We start from the raw sequence: 13,098 nt of genomic DNA, 5'->3' as shown, positions 1-13,098 counted from the left end.
CTCCCCTTCTCTCCTTTTTCACACAAAAGGAGGGCTGCTTGATTTCCCCCTTCCCCCCTAGCAGTATATGTTGGAGATCTTTCCACATCAGCACCTGCAGAATCCTCAGCCTTCGGTCCAGCTGCCCCGAGTCGGGCTGAATGGATGTACAGATGTGGAACCACCCCCAGGTCCTGCTTCTTTGCTGTCTGATGGATGCAATCGCTTTCTTTTCTTCAGCCTCCGTGGAACACCTGCACTTACCTCCCACGCCCCCCAGCAGCCACAGCAGTGACTCGGAGGGCAGCCTGAGCCCCAACCCCCGCCTGCACCCCTTCGGCCTGCCCCAGACCCACAGCCCCGCCAGAGCCACGGCCCGGGCCCCCTCCGCCCTGTCCAGCTCTCCTCTCCTCACAGCGCCTCACGTGAGTACTCTGGCGTCACTGGACGCGAACGCTTCCCCCGCGGTCACTTGGAGCTTCACTGGGAGGGGGTGCCCTTGAAGGCCGCTTGATTTTTGTTCTTGGAAGGAAGTTGTTGGTTTAATTCGCTAAAACAGGGCGATAACCATCATACAGCCCTTTCTGAAGACCTGCCCGTCACCCGGCCACGCTAACACAAATTCTCTTCCTCTCCCTGTGCGTATCCAGTTACCACTCATGTGCTTAGTTTACGCAGCTACAAGCACAGGGGATAAAAATGTGGTGTTGCCTTCCTCCTCCAAATCATGTCGCAGATATTTACCATCACTTTAGATGATCCTGCGGCCTGCGAGAGAACATATTTTTCAAATAAACCATGTTTGATGAACTTAAAAGTGTGTCGGCGATCAAACGTGTTAACGTCTAAAGCTCAAAAACAGAGCTTAACGCTTTTTGTGTGCGGTACAAGTCTCTCTCTTTTTTTAATGTTTATTTTTTTGTTTTGAGAGAGAGAGTGTGTGTGCATGAGCTGGGGAGGGGCAGAAAGAGAGAGGGAGGGAGGGGGTTAGAGAGAGAGAGAGGGAGAGAGAGAATCCCAAGCAGACTCCATGCTTGGCATGGAGCCCGACGCAGGGCTTGAACCCATGAACTGTGAGATCACGACCTGAGCCAAAATCAAGAGTCGGAGGCTCAACAGACTGAGCCACTATGTGGCACACACACCAGGCGCCCCTGTGTGGCACAGTTCTTACTCCAGAGACTCAGGTTAGAAAGCGTGACTCATCATTCATCCCTGAAGTATATAAGGGCACCTTTTCCCCAATAAAAATAGGGCTAGGTATTAACTTTTTACTATTCTGAAGAGCGCACTGATGTCTGTGAAATCTGAAAAATTATAAACTTACAATCAACCTTATGAAATTTATATCGCATTGAATTTATATCACAGAGCAAATTTGAATGGGATGAGATATTCGAGATTCTGTAAGAACCATCTATCAATTAACATAATTTTGAAAATTTAAGTTCAGTGTGTCCCAGAAAGTTCTGGATCTGTGGCCACATTCATTTCTCTCACCATTACCAAGGACAGGGGAATTAACTTTCCCCACTCTGTCTTTACCAGCTCTAAGTAAACTCCTCACCCCTTTGGAACTAGAATGGTTTTCATCCTGTATACCTGTTTTCCCTCGTCCAATCAATCCAGTCTGCACATTTTTGGAGGAAATCCTCCTGGGGTCACACCCCCATAGCCTGTTGTGTTTCTTGTGTTAGCTCTTGGTATCAGGCCCTAATATGTCTACTCTGTACTAGGTGCCTTGATGCTTTGCTGCTTCAAGAACTTCTGATCCATTCCAGAATAGCATCTTCAATCACTTTTCAAAATACTGCCTTTTGCTTGGAATGCCCTCCCCTCTCTGTGTAAATCATCCCCTTCCTTTCAGAAGGCACGATTCAAGTCTCTTGTCGTACCCGGAGGCTTTCCCCATCACACAAACTCATAGAAGCGTCTCTCTCCCCGGGTTTTGCGTGCACCTTGAGCTGCTATCACAGTGTAACATTTAATTGCCCTCACCCTTTCTTGGATCAATTCAGTCTCAGTCTCGAGCACAAGCTCCTGCTTGAGAGACCCAGTTTGTGTTGAGCGTGCCATGACATGGAACGTGGGGCTCACACGCAGTCGGCACTCAGCTCGTTTGACCGGTCAGAAACACATCATCCTCTTAGGGGCTAAATGAGATGAGCGACAGTCCTCATCTTCACTGATGGTGGACGATCTGGGGCTCCACTGAAGCCAGAGACTTCCGCGGGATGTGGCTGCAGGTGCGTTTCTGGCGCCTTAGCTGTCAGCGGGGGACAGGAAGCGACCCCCGGCGCAAGGAGAGCATCTTGCAAAACTGCATTTTCAGGAGAACAACAACACTCTTTCACAGACAGAGCTCCAGGTGTATCCGCCATCACCGCAAGGCCACGAAATCTTGCGAGATGCGAGAAACGAACCCTGTAATTTTCCTTCTGACATCTTCGCCAGTGGGGTACTTTCTGGGAACGGATGGGTGGTCTCCTTTGAGTGGTAACCCTTGGGTTGCAACAGGTCACACGACAGTGCCTTCAGCATCTTTGCCCCCACTACAAATGCTTGTCTCTCCCCCGAAGCACACGGACATCTTTTTCTCTCAGACGTTTGCGTGTTTCTTCAGCGTGCTCAGCTGTTGTGCTTTGACCCTCTTCTGCTCACCCCCCCTTGAACTTCACAGAAACTTCAAGGATCAGGCCCACTCGTCCTGACAGAAGAGGAGAAGAGGACCCTGATCGCCGAGGGCTATCCCATCCCCACCAAATTGCCTCTAACAAAATCAGAGGAGAAGGCTCTGAAGAAAATCCGGAGGAAAATCAAGAACAAGGTGAGCCCTTCAAATCTAAGTGCTGCTTCTTTTTTAAGTGTATTTATTTATTTGAGGGGGGGGAGGCAGAGAGAGAGGGAGAGAGAATCGCTCCCTCAAACCACACACCGCGAGATCACGGCGTGAGCCAAAATCAAGAGTGGGAAGATTAAGCAACTAAGCCACCCAGGCGCCCCAAATCTAAGTGCTTCTATGAGCAAAGACTGTGACCAGAAGTGAGCCTGCATGCCACTACTCCCCTCTTCCCAGTGGCCACCGAGGGCCCGTCCCATGGAGGGGGACAAGACTCGGCTTGGCTTTCCCCTCGGTGGGAAGCGGGAACACAGCCACCACTCACCCCTGTGTTCTTCCAGCCCCTCCACTCATCCTCTGGGTCAGTGGATCCGAAATTGGGTGTGTGGACTCCTGGGTGCCCTGGGTGATCCATTCAGGGGTGAGAGGAAGATACTAGAACTCTCATTAATTTTTTTTTTTATCTCAGCCTTTCAAGTTTCTGTTTTATGATGTGCACAATATTTCGGTCTCGTAGGCATGTATATAATTTATATTAAACATAAATACATTATGGGTATTTGTTTATTTTCTTTCTTTACTCGGTTTTTGATTAAAAAAATTCTGCAGTCCACTGTTCTGCAGTCTCCTATCCCTCTGCCCCCTATAGTGCAAATCGGGGCTGGTGACGCCCAGGGGCATGACTAGGGCACAAGCAGGGCAGGAGGGAGGAGGCAAAGAAAGGAAGAAAGAAAGTTTGGTTATGGCTCTTGGTCCATGTGCAAAACCAGTAGGGGGTTATGTATGAGCAAGCCCAACCCTCTTAGTTTCGGTGTTATAGCCAAGCCAGCTGAGGCTCACGGCGTTGAAATCATTTATCCAGGATCCTACAGATGATCTGTGACCCACGTGTTCTGTTCAGGCTCGCCATGCTTCCCACTCGGGACCTAGTTTGGGGAGAACACGGGCTGGTTGAAACCAGGGTGGTCAGAAGAGGTGATTCACAGATGAGCCAGCAGGTTAAATAGATGAAGAGTGGCTACAACAGTGAGCAGGACTCTGGTGATTTCTGCACTAACGGACTCCTGTCTTCCATTTATACATAACTGATTAACTCCGGTGATGTCTGCACTAACAGATCTCTCTCTTCCATTTACACATAATTGATTTATCGGTATAGCAGGAAGTGAATCCTTTTTTCTCCCCTTATATCTCAGATTTCTGCCCAGGAAAGTAGGAGAAAGAAGAAAGAATACATGGACAGCTTGGAGAAAAAGTAAGCCTCCTGCGAAACTGGGTGTGTTTATTGGGTGACATACATGGGGAGCCGGGAGTGTGCAAAGCATCGGGTTTTTCATGAGAAGCGAAGTTCGTTCTGGCCACCATTAAAGCCCACTGGTTCATCAGCTATGGTTTGCCTGCCACCTAGTGGTTTTTAGAGGACAAGCTTTTTAAGTTTGGCTGGAAGTAAAAAGTACCCTCAGTCTTAGTAGGCATTTGTATTACACCGTTCTAACCAAAGTTCCTTAAGTCCTTGAAGGCTTCCTTGCCAACAAGTGTAAATATTAACATACGCTCACGTTTCTGGAACTCTCCACGGAGGAGAAGCACTGTTTCAGCAGGAAGGGGCAGTGCTAATTAATCAGTTCTTTTGGCCACTTCCCTCACACCTTAGGGAAACACACAGGCAGTGCAGTAGGTCGAGCTGGCGTTCTTTATTTTCCGTCCACTATAATTCATGCTACGGGCTAGTGACTTCTCACAAAAACACCTGAAGGCGTCTTTTGTTCTTCCGAATGGCTCCAAATATCAGGAGGGCTCTTAGGAAAATGGCAACTTTGTATTAGGCTTAGATATAGGCTTGAAACACAACTTTGTATTAGCCTTAAAACAGTTCTCCAGCTGACCAACAGGTATCATTTTAAGATGGAAATGAGGCCGCTGATCCAGAAAGGAATCTTCCCTTGTGTCTGGGGAAAGGAGTGGATCCTTGGCTGGTTCTTGAAGTTCCTACCGAAAGTTAGTGTTTCTACGTCCTGGTTTAAGTATTGGTAGTTTGGCATTAAGCAGTTCCCGTTCTGGTCCATTATTTTCTGTAGGCATCCAGGGTCAAGATGGTCTTTATTGCCTCTTTGGGGGATGCCTATGCTCCTGCGCCTGGATTCCTTGTACTGGGGCACTGGGTTTTCATCCTCTCCCCTCACCCTGTCCCGAACGCCTTGGCTTCCCATCAGTCTTCCCGGCCGAGGTTACAGCCAGCAGCATCCAGCCCTTGTAGGATGAGGGAGACGTGTAACAGGTGTCAAGAGTAATCGGGATGAGGTGAGAGCAGCCAAGGCTAGAATACACCAGAAGGAGTTTACATTTTGTACCATCCTGTTTGTTTTCCATTACTGAGGCACTTGTTTCTCTGTGTGTGTGTGTCTCTTTTCTCTTTAGTCTTATCCTTCTTCCCAACTCAGGCTGGCCAGACTCCCTCCCTCACCTCTCTAGAGTGGCTGATTCCCACACCTCCTTCTCTGAGCCCCACCTGCCTCCACCCTGGCTCCTGGCCTCGCATTTGCTCTAGTGATACAGCTAGTTGTCTTCTTTCTCTTTCCTCTGTAGGGTGGAGTCTTGCTCCACTGAGAACTTGGAGCTTCGGAAGAAGGTGGAGGTTCTGGAGAACACCAACAGGTGAGTGTCGCTGAAGTAAGGAGCTATTCAAATGGCCTAATGGCAGGGGGGGCGGAAAGAGGGGCAGAGCAGGAAGGAAGTGGAGGAGATCCCATTGAAGGTACAGTCGTGCCCAGGTGTCTGGGACGGCCATACTCCGCCCACCTGTTCCCGCCACACACGTGCATTGCACACTCACATACACACGCATGCACGTTCTTTACTTTTCTTAACATATACGGAATTGATGGAGATGCCAGTTCTGACAGGGTTTCTGATGAGGGGCGTAAGGAGGAGGCTTGGAGGAGAATAAAGTTGGATAAGTTTGATTCTTCTAAAAATGACGCTAAACGTTAGAGGTGGCCAGAGAGGGACTGGCCGCTTCGTCGTCACTCAGCCTTAGTAACAAATGGTGTTTATTAGTGAAAAGAAGAGAGAAGACCAAGTTTGTGTTTTAAATTACCGCTTATAAAAATTCATTCATTCATTACATTTCAAACCCATTTTATTTTATTCTTATTTTTTTTTTAAGTGAGTGGCTTTGTTTTTTTTAAGTTTTCTAATTTATTTTGAGAGAGAGAGAACACACGCATGCACTGGGGAGGGGCAGAAAGAGAGGGAGAGAGAGAATCCCAAGCAGGCTCAGCACAGAGCACAGAGCCTGACCTGGGGCTCCATCTCATGAACCGTGAGATTGTGACCTGAGCCAAAATCGAGTTGGAGGCTCAACCAACTGAGCCACCCAGGTGCCGCACCCTCAAAGCCACTTAAAAAAGTAATAGACAGAATGAGTTAACGTGTTCTTCTAGCGCTCTCTTGCCAGGTATTCTTTTCAGTGCGTCACAGATATTAACTCATTTTATCTTCCAACAGCCCTGTGAGGTGGTCCTATTAATATCCCCACTATATAGAGGAGATCACTGAGACTCAGAATGGTTAGGTCACTTGCCTAAGGTCACACAGTAAATGGGAGAGCTGTATTTAACTGCAGTATGTCTGGTTCTGGAGCCTCAATATAGGAGAAGCATATGCAAGAGAAAGGGATTGAGGGCTAGGGTTAGGGTTGGGGAGTTTAATCCAGAATGCATGTTTGCGTGTGTGCACAGTGCCTATTCAGGCTTTAAAAATTAAAGTGTTCATTAGTGAGGGGATCCTATGGTTGTTATAAACAATCCAAGCAGAGAAAAGTAGACTTTGAGGTGAGAAAAATATTACTTAATCATTTTAAGGCTGAGTATAAATGCCTGATAACGATTTTGCGGTTGTTAAGGGATCATGTAATATCTATTAGCACGTCATTGGATGATAACATTAAATATGGCTCCCATCTTCATGGTTTGACGCGCGAACAGCAGGCTTATTTGCTCGGAAGTTAAAACCACCGTCATTGGGAACATTGGACATTGTAACCCCACTGGGCTGCCCTCTCCAAGTCTGGGAACGTGTGCTCAAATAGCAGATCAAGGGCGGTCACCTCAAATGCTCTGTAGACAGATGGCAGAAGTAAGTAAATGTCACCAGCTCCGTGTGCTATTGTCTTGATTCCCTTGAGGCAAAGGAGAGGGTTTTCAGTGCCACTTTAGGATTCTGGTTTCATGGTTGCCTTTGGCCATTAGTCTTCTGAGGCTCCACCCCTCCTTATCTCCACCTTCACCCCTGCCACAGCGTATCTCTGGGTCCTGGACCCCCACCAGAGTCCATATCTATCTTGTTAGCATCCTGAACAGATAATGTTCCCATGCCCGCCCTAGCACTTGCTGCTGCAGAAGCCCTGTGTTCATGAGTGGGACAAATCCACGCCATGAACTGCTGAGAAGGGAAGGAGGAACTGATCCAAGATCACCTTGGAGAGTTCTGTCCAGGTGCCTTCTGGTCTACGGGCTCCGTGTGCCAGGTCTTCTCACAACCACAAGGGGGCAGCAAAGGTGCACTCTGGGCTGTGCTGGGGAGCAGGGTGCTTCTGAGAAGGGCTCCATTGCCCCCCCTTTCCTGGGAAATGCCTCCCCTCCCCTCTCCAGGCTGACCCTGCTGTATCATATTTTTTAAACTTAAAAAACCCACACCCACAGGTGATATATTCCCAATGTAGAAAAAATCAGAAACTACAGTTAAAAAAGCAGAAAATTGCAATCATTTCACCCAGAGATATGTTTATATTTTGTGATAGTTTATATTTATGTATTTATACCTATATGCATCCTATCTTGTTCCCATTTAACAGAATACACTGGACACATTTTCGTATCAGGAAATATATTTCTACAGAATCCTTATTTCTGTCAGATTTTGATAAAGAGCCGTCACATGAGGAACACTGACATAGGGCACATCTGATTCTGTGCAACAACAATCTGTGTTTTCAATTATTTTTATCTTTTTAAATAATGGCGATTGTAATCTGGTATTATTATAGAATATGGGTTATGGGATCATATGGCATATTTGAGCTTACGGTCAACATATCTCATGTTCTTCAAGTGATGAGAGTCCGTGATGATTTTCCTCTTCTTTACTAACTGTGTGGAAATTTTTTCCAGTTATTTATTCGGATCCTCACTGAAAAAAAGCAACCTACCTCATGATATTGGTGCCCTTCTCCGTCCCTCGACTGCCCTATGTGTGTTCTCCCTCTTCAAAACTTACTTCTCCTGGTGGACAACCCTTCTTTTATGGTGGTCATGGCTGACACTTGACTAATATATAGTCTTCCCACAGATCATCTTTTTAAAGAATTTTTTTAAACATTTATTTATTTTTGAGAGAGACAGAGCGCAAGCGGTGAAGGGGCCCAGAGAGAGGGAGACACAGAATCTGAAGCAGGCTCCAGGCCCTGAGCTGTCAGCACAGAACCCAATGCGGGGCTGGAACTCACGAACCATGAGATCATGACCTGAGCCCCCAAGTCAGATGCTTAACCGACTGGGCCACCCAGGTGCCCCTTCCCACAGATTATCTTACGGGTTTTAGCCTGAGAGGTCAAGAAATAAAGATAGTGTTGCCCTGGTTGAGACAGGGAAGGTGGGTCCACGTTCCCTCCAGCTTCTTCCCCCTTCTCTTTCTGTTCCCTGCCAAGGGCCTGACCTTGCTCAGAGGACACTGCACCAATCACACGGACTATAAGGTAAACCCTGCCAATCTCCTGCCCTACACCAGTCATAAGGCGCTGGTGTTTTGGGCATGTGATAAGGGGAGACTTTTGGTCCCTTTGCTCCTGTAACACTGCCTAAGTGACCCAGTGTTTGAACTAAGTACAGGGCTGGGCCTAATGAACACACACCTGTGTTTGTGTTCCTGGCCATGCTTCTTGCATTATTATCCTTTGGAGGGTGCTGGTCGGAGGGAAACGGCTCTCCGTGAACAGGATCCTGGGTCGCTAGAGTCGGGCGGGAGGCCTTGGGCGCCATTGTCTCATATGGCAGGACATGGCGGGAAAAGTGACGGGATGTTTCCTCCTTGACCAGCTTAAAGGAAGATTATCTTTACACTTTACCACTTCTGTGTTATACCCCACAAGGGACTTTTCCACCTCTCTAGATAAAAATGAGTGCCCAGATCAGGAGTCAGTCCTGAATCTTTCCCTTTATACTGGACTCAGCCGCAGCCACCTAGCATATTGTTGGTTTCTTGATGTAGAGACCCTTTTATCAGAGCTCGGGAAACCCGAAGAGCATGAAGACAGGAGAGAAAATGAAGACGTGCTCTTAAGGCTTCTGCAGCCTTACCTGGGAGGCTCTCGGAGCAGAGCCAAGCAGTGTGAAAGCACCTTCACACCTGCTCTGCTGAGGTGATCCACTAATTGCATGCCATCAGGAAACGTGTGAGATGAGAGAGAGAGAGAGAGAGAGAGAGAGAGGTTTCCCAGGGGGCCCGTCTTCCTGTGCTCAGTCAGGAAATACATTTTCACTTGCAGAGTGCGGATGAAGCCCGTGTGGGGGGCTGCCGGGGGATCATGCTGGCTGTCCTGTGCTCACGATCCACGCTTCTAAGCCGCAGGCTCTCTGGATGGCCCTGCCCGGGTCCCATTCCAGAGAAATCCCGCGCCGGTGACACACGCATACCGCCCAGCCCGGCAGTTTTAGGTGTTGGCGGTTCAGTTTGCTCCTCTCAATTCTGTATTTGGCTCTGTTGCCTCTGGAGGGCTGTGAGCCACCGGCCCTCTCCTCCGCCTTCATGTGTGGGGCCATGGGAACTTAGAGTCGAACTGCACGTTAGCGGAGACCATCTAATGTGACTCGTAGTCACGTCATTTTACAGAAAGGGAGACTGAAGCCCAGTGAGGTTCAGGTCATTCAAACGTCTAGAGGTAGAATGGGGTGGGGCGGGCGGACTAGACCTCAGCCATTTAATTTTTAGATTAGTCCCCACCTTGATTTTTTCTTGTGCTGCACCCCTTTCCAGGACCACTGCCTTTCCTAGTGCAGGGCTACCTTCAACCTAAAGAAGAGGGCCTTGCTTTGGACCTGTGGTTTTGAGGAGTCCACTCTGGCTCACCTCTAGCCACACGTCTCTCCGTTGGAAGAGTAGTCAGCAGGGCCAGGATGATGCTTCCACGTGGAGCTCTCACCCTGCCCCTTCAGACCCTACCCTGGTACCTAGGATTCTGGAATTCCCTGCCCAAGGGCCTTGGCCCATCTCCAGGGCCTGTGTGGGTCTCTACCCCAAGTCTGTTCTCTGAAGGGTAGACCAGGCCACCCCCGCAGCTGATGGAGTGTGTAAGGAGTTTGAACCTTGGCCGGTGTCTGCCTGAAATCCTCCATGGTCTGTGAGGTCCTCTTAGCTATCATTGTCTCCATCCAACTCCACTTTGGCTTGTTCTTTTTTTTTTTTTAATGGTCATTTATTTTTGAGAGAGAGAGAGAGAGTGTGAGCAAGGGAGGAGCAGAGAGAGAGGAAGACCCCGAACCTGAAACAGGCTCCAGGCTCTGAGCTGTCAGCACAGAGCCAGACACGGGGCTCGAACCCATGAACCGGGAGATCATGACCTAAGCCAAAGTCAGACGCTTAACTGACTGAGCCGCCCAGGTGCCCCTCTCATTGTTTGAACTATCTACAGTTCCTGGTAGAGGTCTTTCCCGCTAAGTACACTGGGCTTTCCTGGTGTTCTGCCTCTCCTCGTGTGTTTACTTAGCCCACACAGCCGTACCTGTTTGCACCACACGCTGTTACCCTCTTCCCCTGGTTCGCCTGTTCTTTGTCCACGGACCGTGACAGCAGATCCCGCCCACTCCCCTACACAGAGAGGCTAGCGGAGTACTGGTGAATGGCAACACTTACCCTCTGCAGATCTTGATCTTGCTGTAATTCCCTGTCATTTCTCCGTTGTCTGTAACTTCTGGCTGTGAAGAGTATAAGCCTTCTTTTCAGGTGAACATCTTTCAAACTTCAACAGATCATTGGGTACTAGACAGAGTTCCCCAGAGAGACTGGAAGGGCATTTTAGTACAATTTTGTGGTAAAATTAGCCATTCCGCAGCCCCAGAAAACATTCTAGAGCTCTCTTGTTCTTGTTCCTGGGCAAGTAGGTAATAGAATATTTCAGAAATGTCCTCTGATCCCTGCAAAACAAACGCTTTGTGATACAGCAGTTGCACAGAAAGAGGAAGGAGAAATTCATCCTTGTCCCCGTCCCCCTATTTAGGCCATAGCCCCATGAACAACTCTCAAAGCCTAAGTAAGAGATCATAAAGACCTAGGTATTCAAAGTTTAGGGTTTTAGCACCCTGTGACTGTCATTGGTTTATACATGTTACACTTCAGTATGTGAAAGTCTTGGAGGTGCTTCATGAGTCTCCTTGTATACACCACCTTCCCACCTTCACCCCAGGACTTTGAGGTAAATGTTTTAGCTTTTGGACACCTTCCTCCTAATCCTCCGAAATTTAGAGACATTAGCTCTCAAAGACTGGGGTGGGGGTGAGACAGGGAGGGATTCAGGTGAGACTTTTGTTCAGAAGGACATCATGAAGTCCTCTGATATCCCCCCATATATAATTATTTTGCGTCTGTGCACACACACAAGATAATTATGTATGGCTGAGTATAGATGTGTGTGAATTATATACGTGTGGCTATATCACTGCCCTTAGGCTTGCTTTTTAATTGTGACCATTGTGCGTTGTAGGTAGCGACCCAGACCCCCCACAGGAACATAATACGTCACGTGCATAACTAATAGGAATGCTTCACAAAGGAATGCGTATTTACTCTGTGTGATGTCCTCTAATACCGTGTGTTCTGTTTGACTGTTTCCTTAAAAAACGCGGCCGTGGCAACCCAAGTGTTTTCACAACCCACTCATGGCTCATGATTTGGGACTGGGAAAATACTACGCTGTTAGTTCTATAAGGATGTGGAAAAACTGCTTGTATCTCTATAGGCTTATCCAGAGAGCGGTGTATATGCACACACGTATGTGTGCACACACGCACACACCATAGCCCAATTGGTTCCGTTCCTCAGTAAGACGTGTTATGAGATACGATGGAAAGTATGTCTGCTCTCGAGAGGTCCTGGTTTGGAGCTTCTGGCCCAGGAAGGTTTTGGGAGCCACCAGTTGATTGTTTTTCCTGGGTTCTGGCTTCTCACCCCAGTGAGAAACTAGGTCCCTGAATGTTCAGAGCGTCACGTGCAATAACTGTGTGACCGTACTCTCTCTCCTTCTTGCCCTGTCGCTCAAAAATAAAGGAAACTGTAGAATACAAAATTAAATGAAATACAAAGAAAACACATGAGGCCATTGATGTATTTCCCTTATTATAAGATTATGTCTTGCACTCCTGGCCATTTTTTAATGTTTTGCCCAGTTTCCCTTGATATGCCTCCCAAGATACAGGGTGATACTTTATTTTGGGCAAGGCTGGCAGCTGCCTTCGACTGCTCTCTTGCAAAGAACTGTATGAGGACAGCCACTCAGTTTCTTTTTACGTCTCACCACAGGACAGAATCCACATTTTCAATCAAGAGTTGGACACTCCCAGTTTAACAAGTTGTGAAAAATCTCTTGGCCCAGATAAATGTTTGCTAAGAGTACTCTGTTCTCTAAATTGAGACCTTGCTCCCCAAAGCCTGAGAATTCATTAAGCCATAATTAGCCCCGGTCACTGATGATTTAAAATACAGTAATAAAGGAAAAGTTGATGCTGAGCTTTGAATGCACTGTTGGGTCTGTCCTGTGGTTAGGTTTTTAGAGCTTTAGCTTTAAAATATTTCTTCCGTTTCATCTGCTGGCTGCCTTTTCTTCAGCCGAAGCAGGCTAACAGCTGTCATCCACGCTCCCCGTCCTATGGGCCGTGGCATCTATCCCCGTGGCATGAGGGAGAATCCCACATCATCTCAGACTAATATTTCAGTTTGGAGACACCACGCTTCCCTGTAAAGAGGGCAGGCTTCATCTGTCATCAGCGGAAAGGGACAGCAAGCACTCTGTAAAGGTGTATTTGCTTCAAGAAATCCAGAGTGTTCCAGGAGGTGGGGGTTCTCTTGTCATTTTGGTAGCTGATTACATCAAAGGCATTGACTTTGATGAGGCGCCTAAACCCAGGACTGGAATAACTTGGTTAAAGGTATGCAGCAGTGGCACCAAGATCTAAACTCAGCCAATCCCCTGTGTGAGCGCAGACGTACCAGCTGAGCAATCCTAAAGCCAT

General features: G+C 47.9%; 1 protein-coding gene across 2 annotated transcripts in view; it reads left to right on the top strand.

Annotated features, from left to right (window-relative positions):
* Nucleotides 1-13,098, top strand: part of CREB3L2 (cAMP responsive element binding protein 3 like 2) — a 119,846-nt gene that overhangs the window by 92,864 nt on the left and 13,884 nt on the right. For both annotated transcript variants that reach the window (XM_060633227.3, XM_060633226.3), the window contains exons 5-8: nucleotides 220-404; nucleotides 2,660-2,806; nucleotides 4,015-4,073; nucleotides 5,405-5,473. In XM_060633227.3, coding sequence (XP_060489210.1) covers nucleotides 220-404; nucleotides 2,660-2,806; nucleotides 4,015-4,073; nucleotides 5,405-5,473 — 460 coding nt within the window. The remainder of the gene's footprint in view (nucleotides 1-219; nucleotides 405-2,659; nucleotides 2,807-4,014; nucleotides 4,074-5,404; nucleotides 5,474-13,098) is intronic.

This window comes from Panthera onca, chromosome A2 (assembly GCF_046562875.1).
Source record: "Panthera onca isolate mPanOnc1 chromosome A2, mPanOnc1 haplotype 2, whole genome shotgun sequence".
Classification (NCBI taxonomy): Eukaryota; Metazoa; Chordata; class Mammalia; order Carnivora; family Felidae; genus Panthera; species Panthera onca.
Note: the sequence above shows the minus strand (reverse complement) of the source record. Positions and strands in the feature narration are given on the sequence as shown.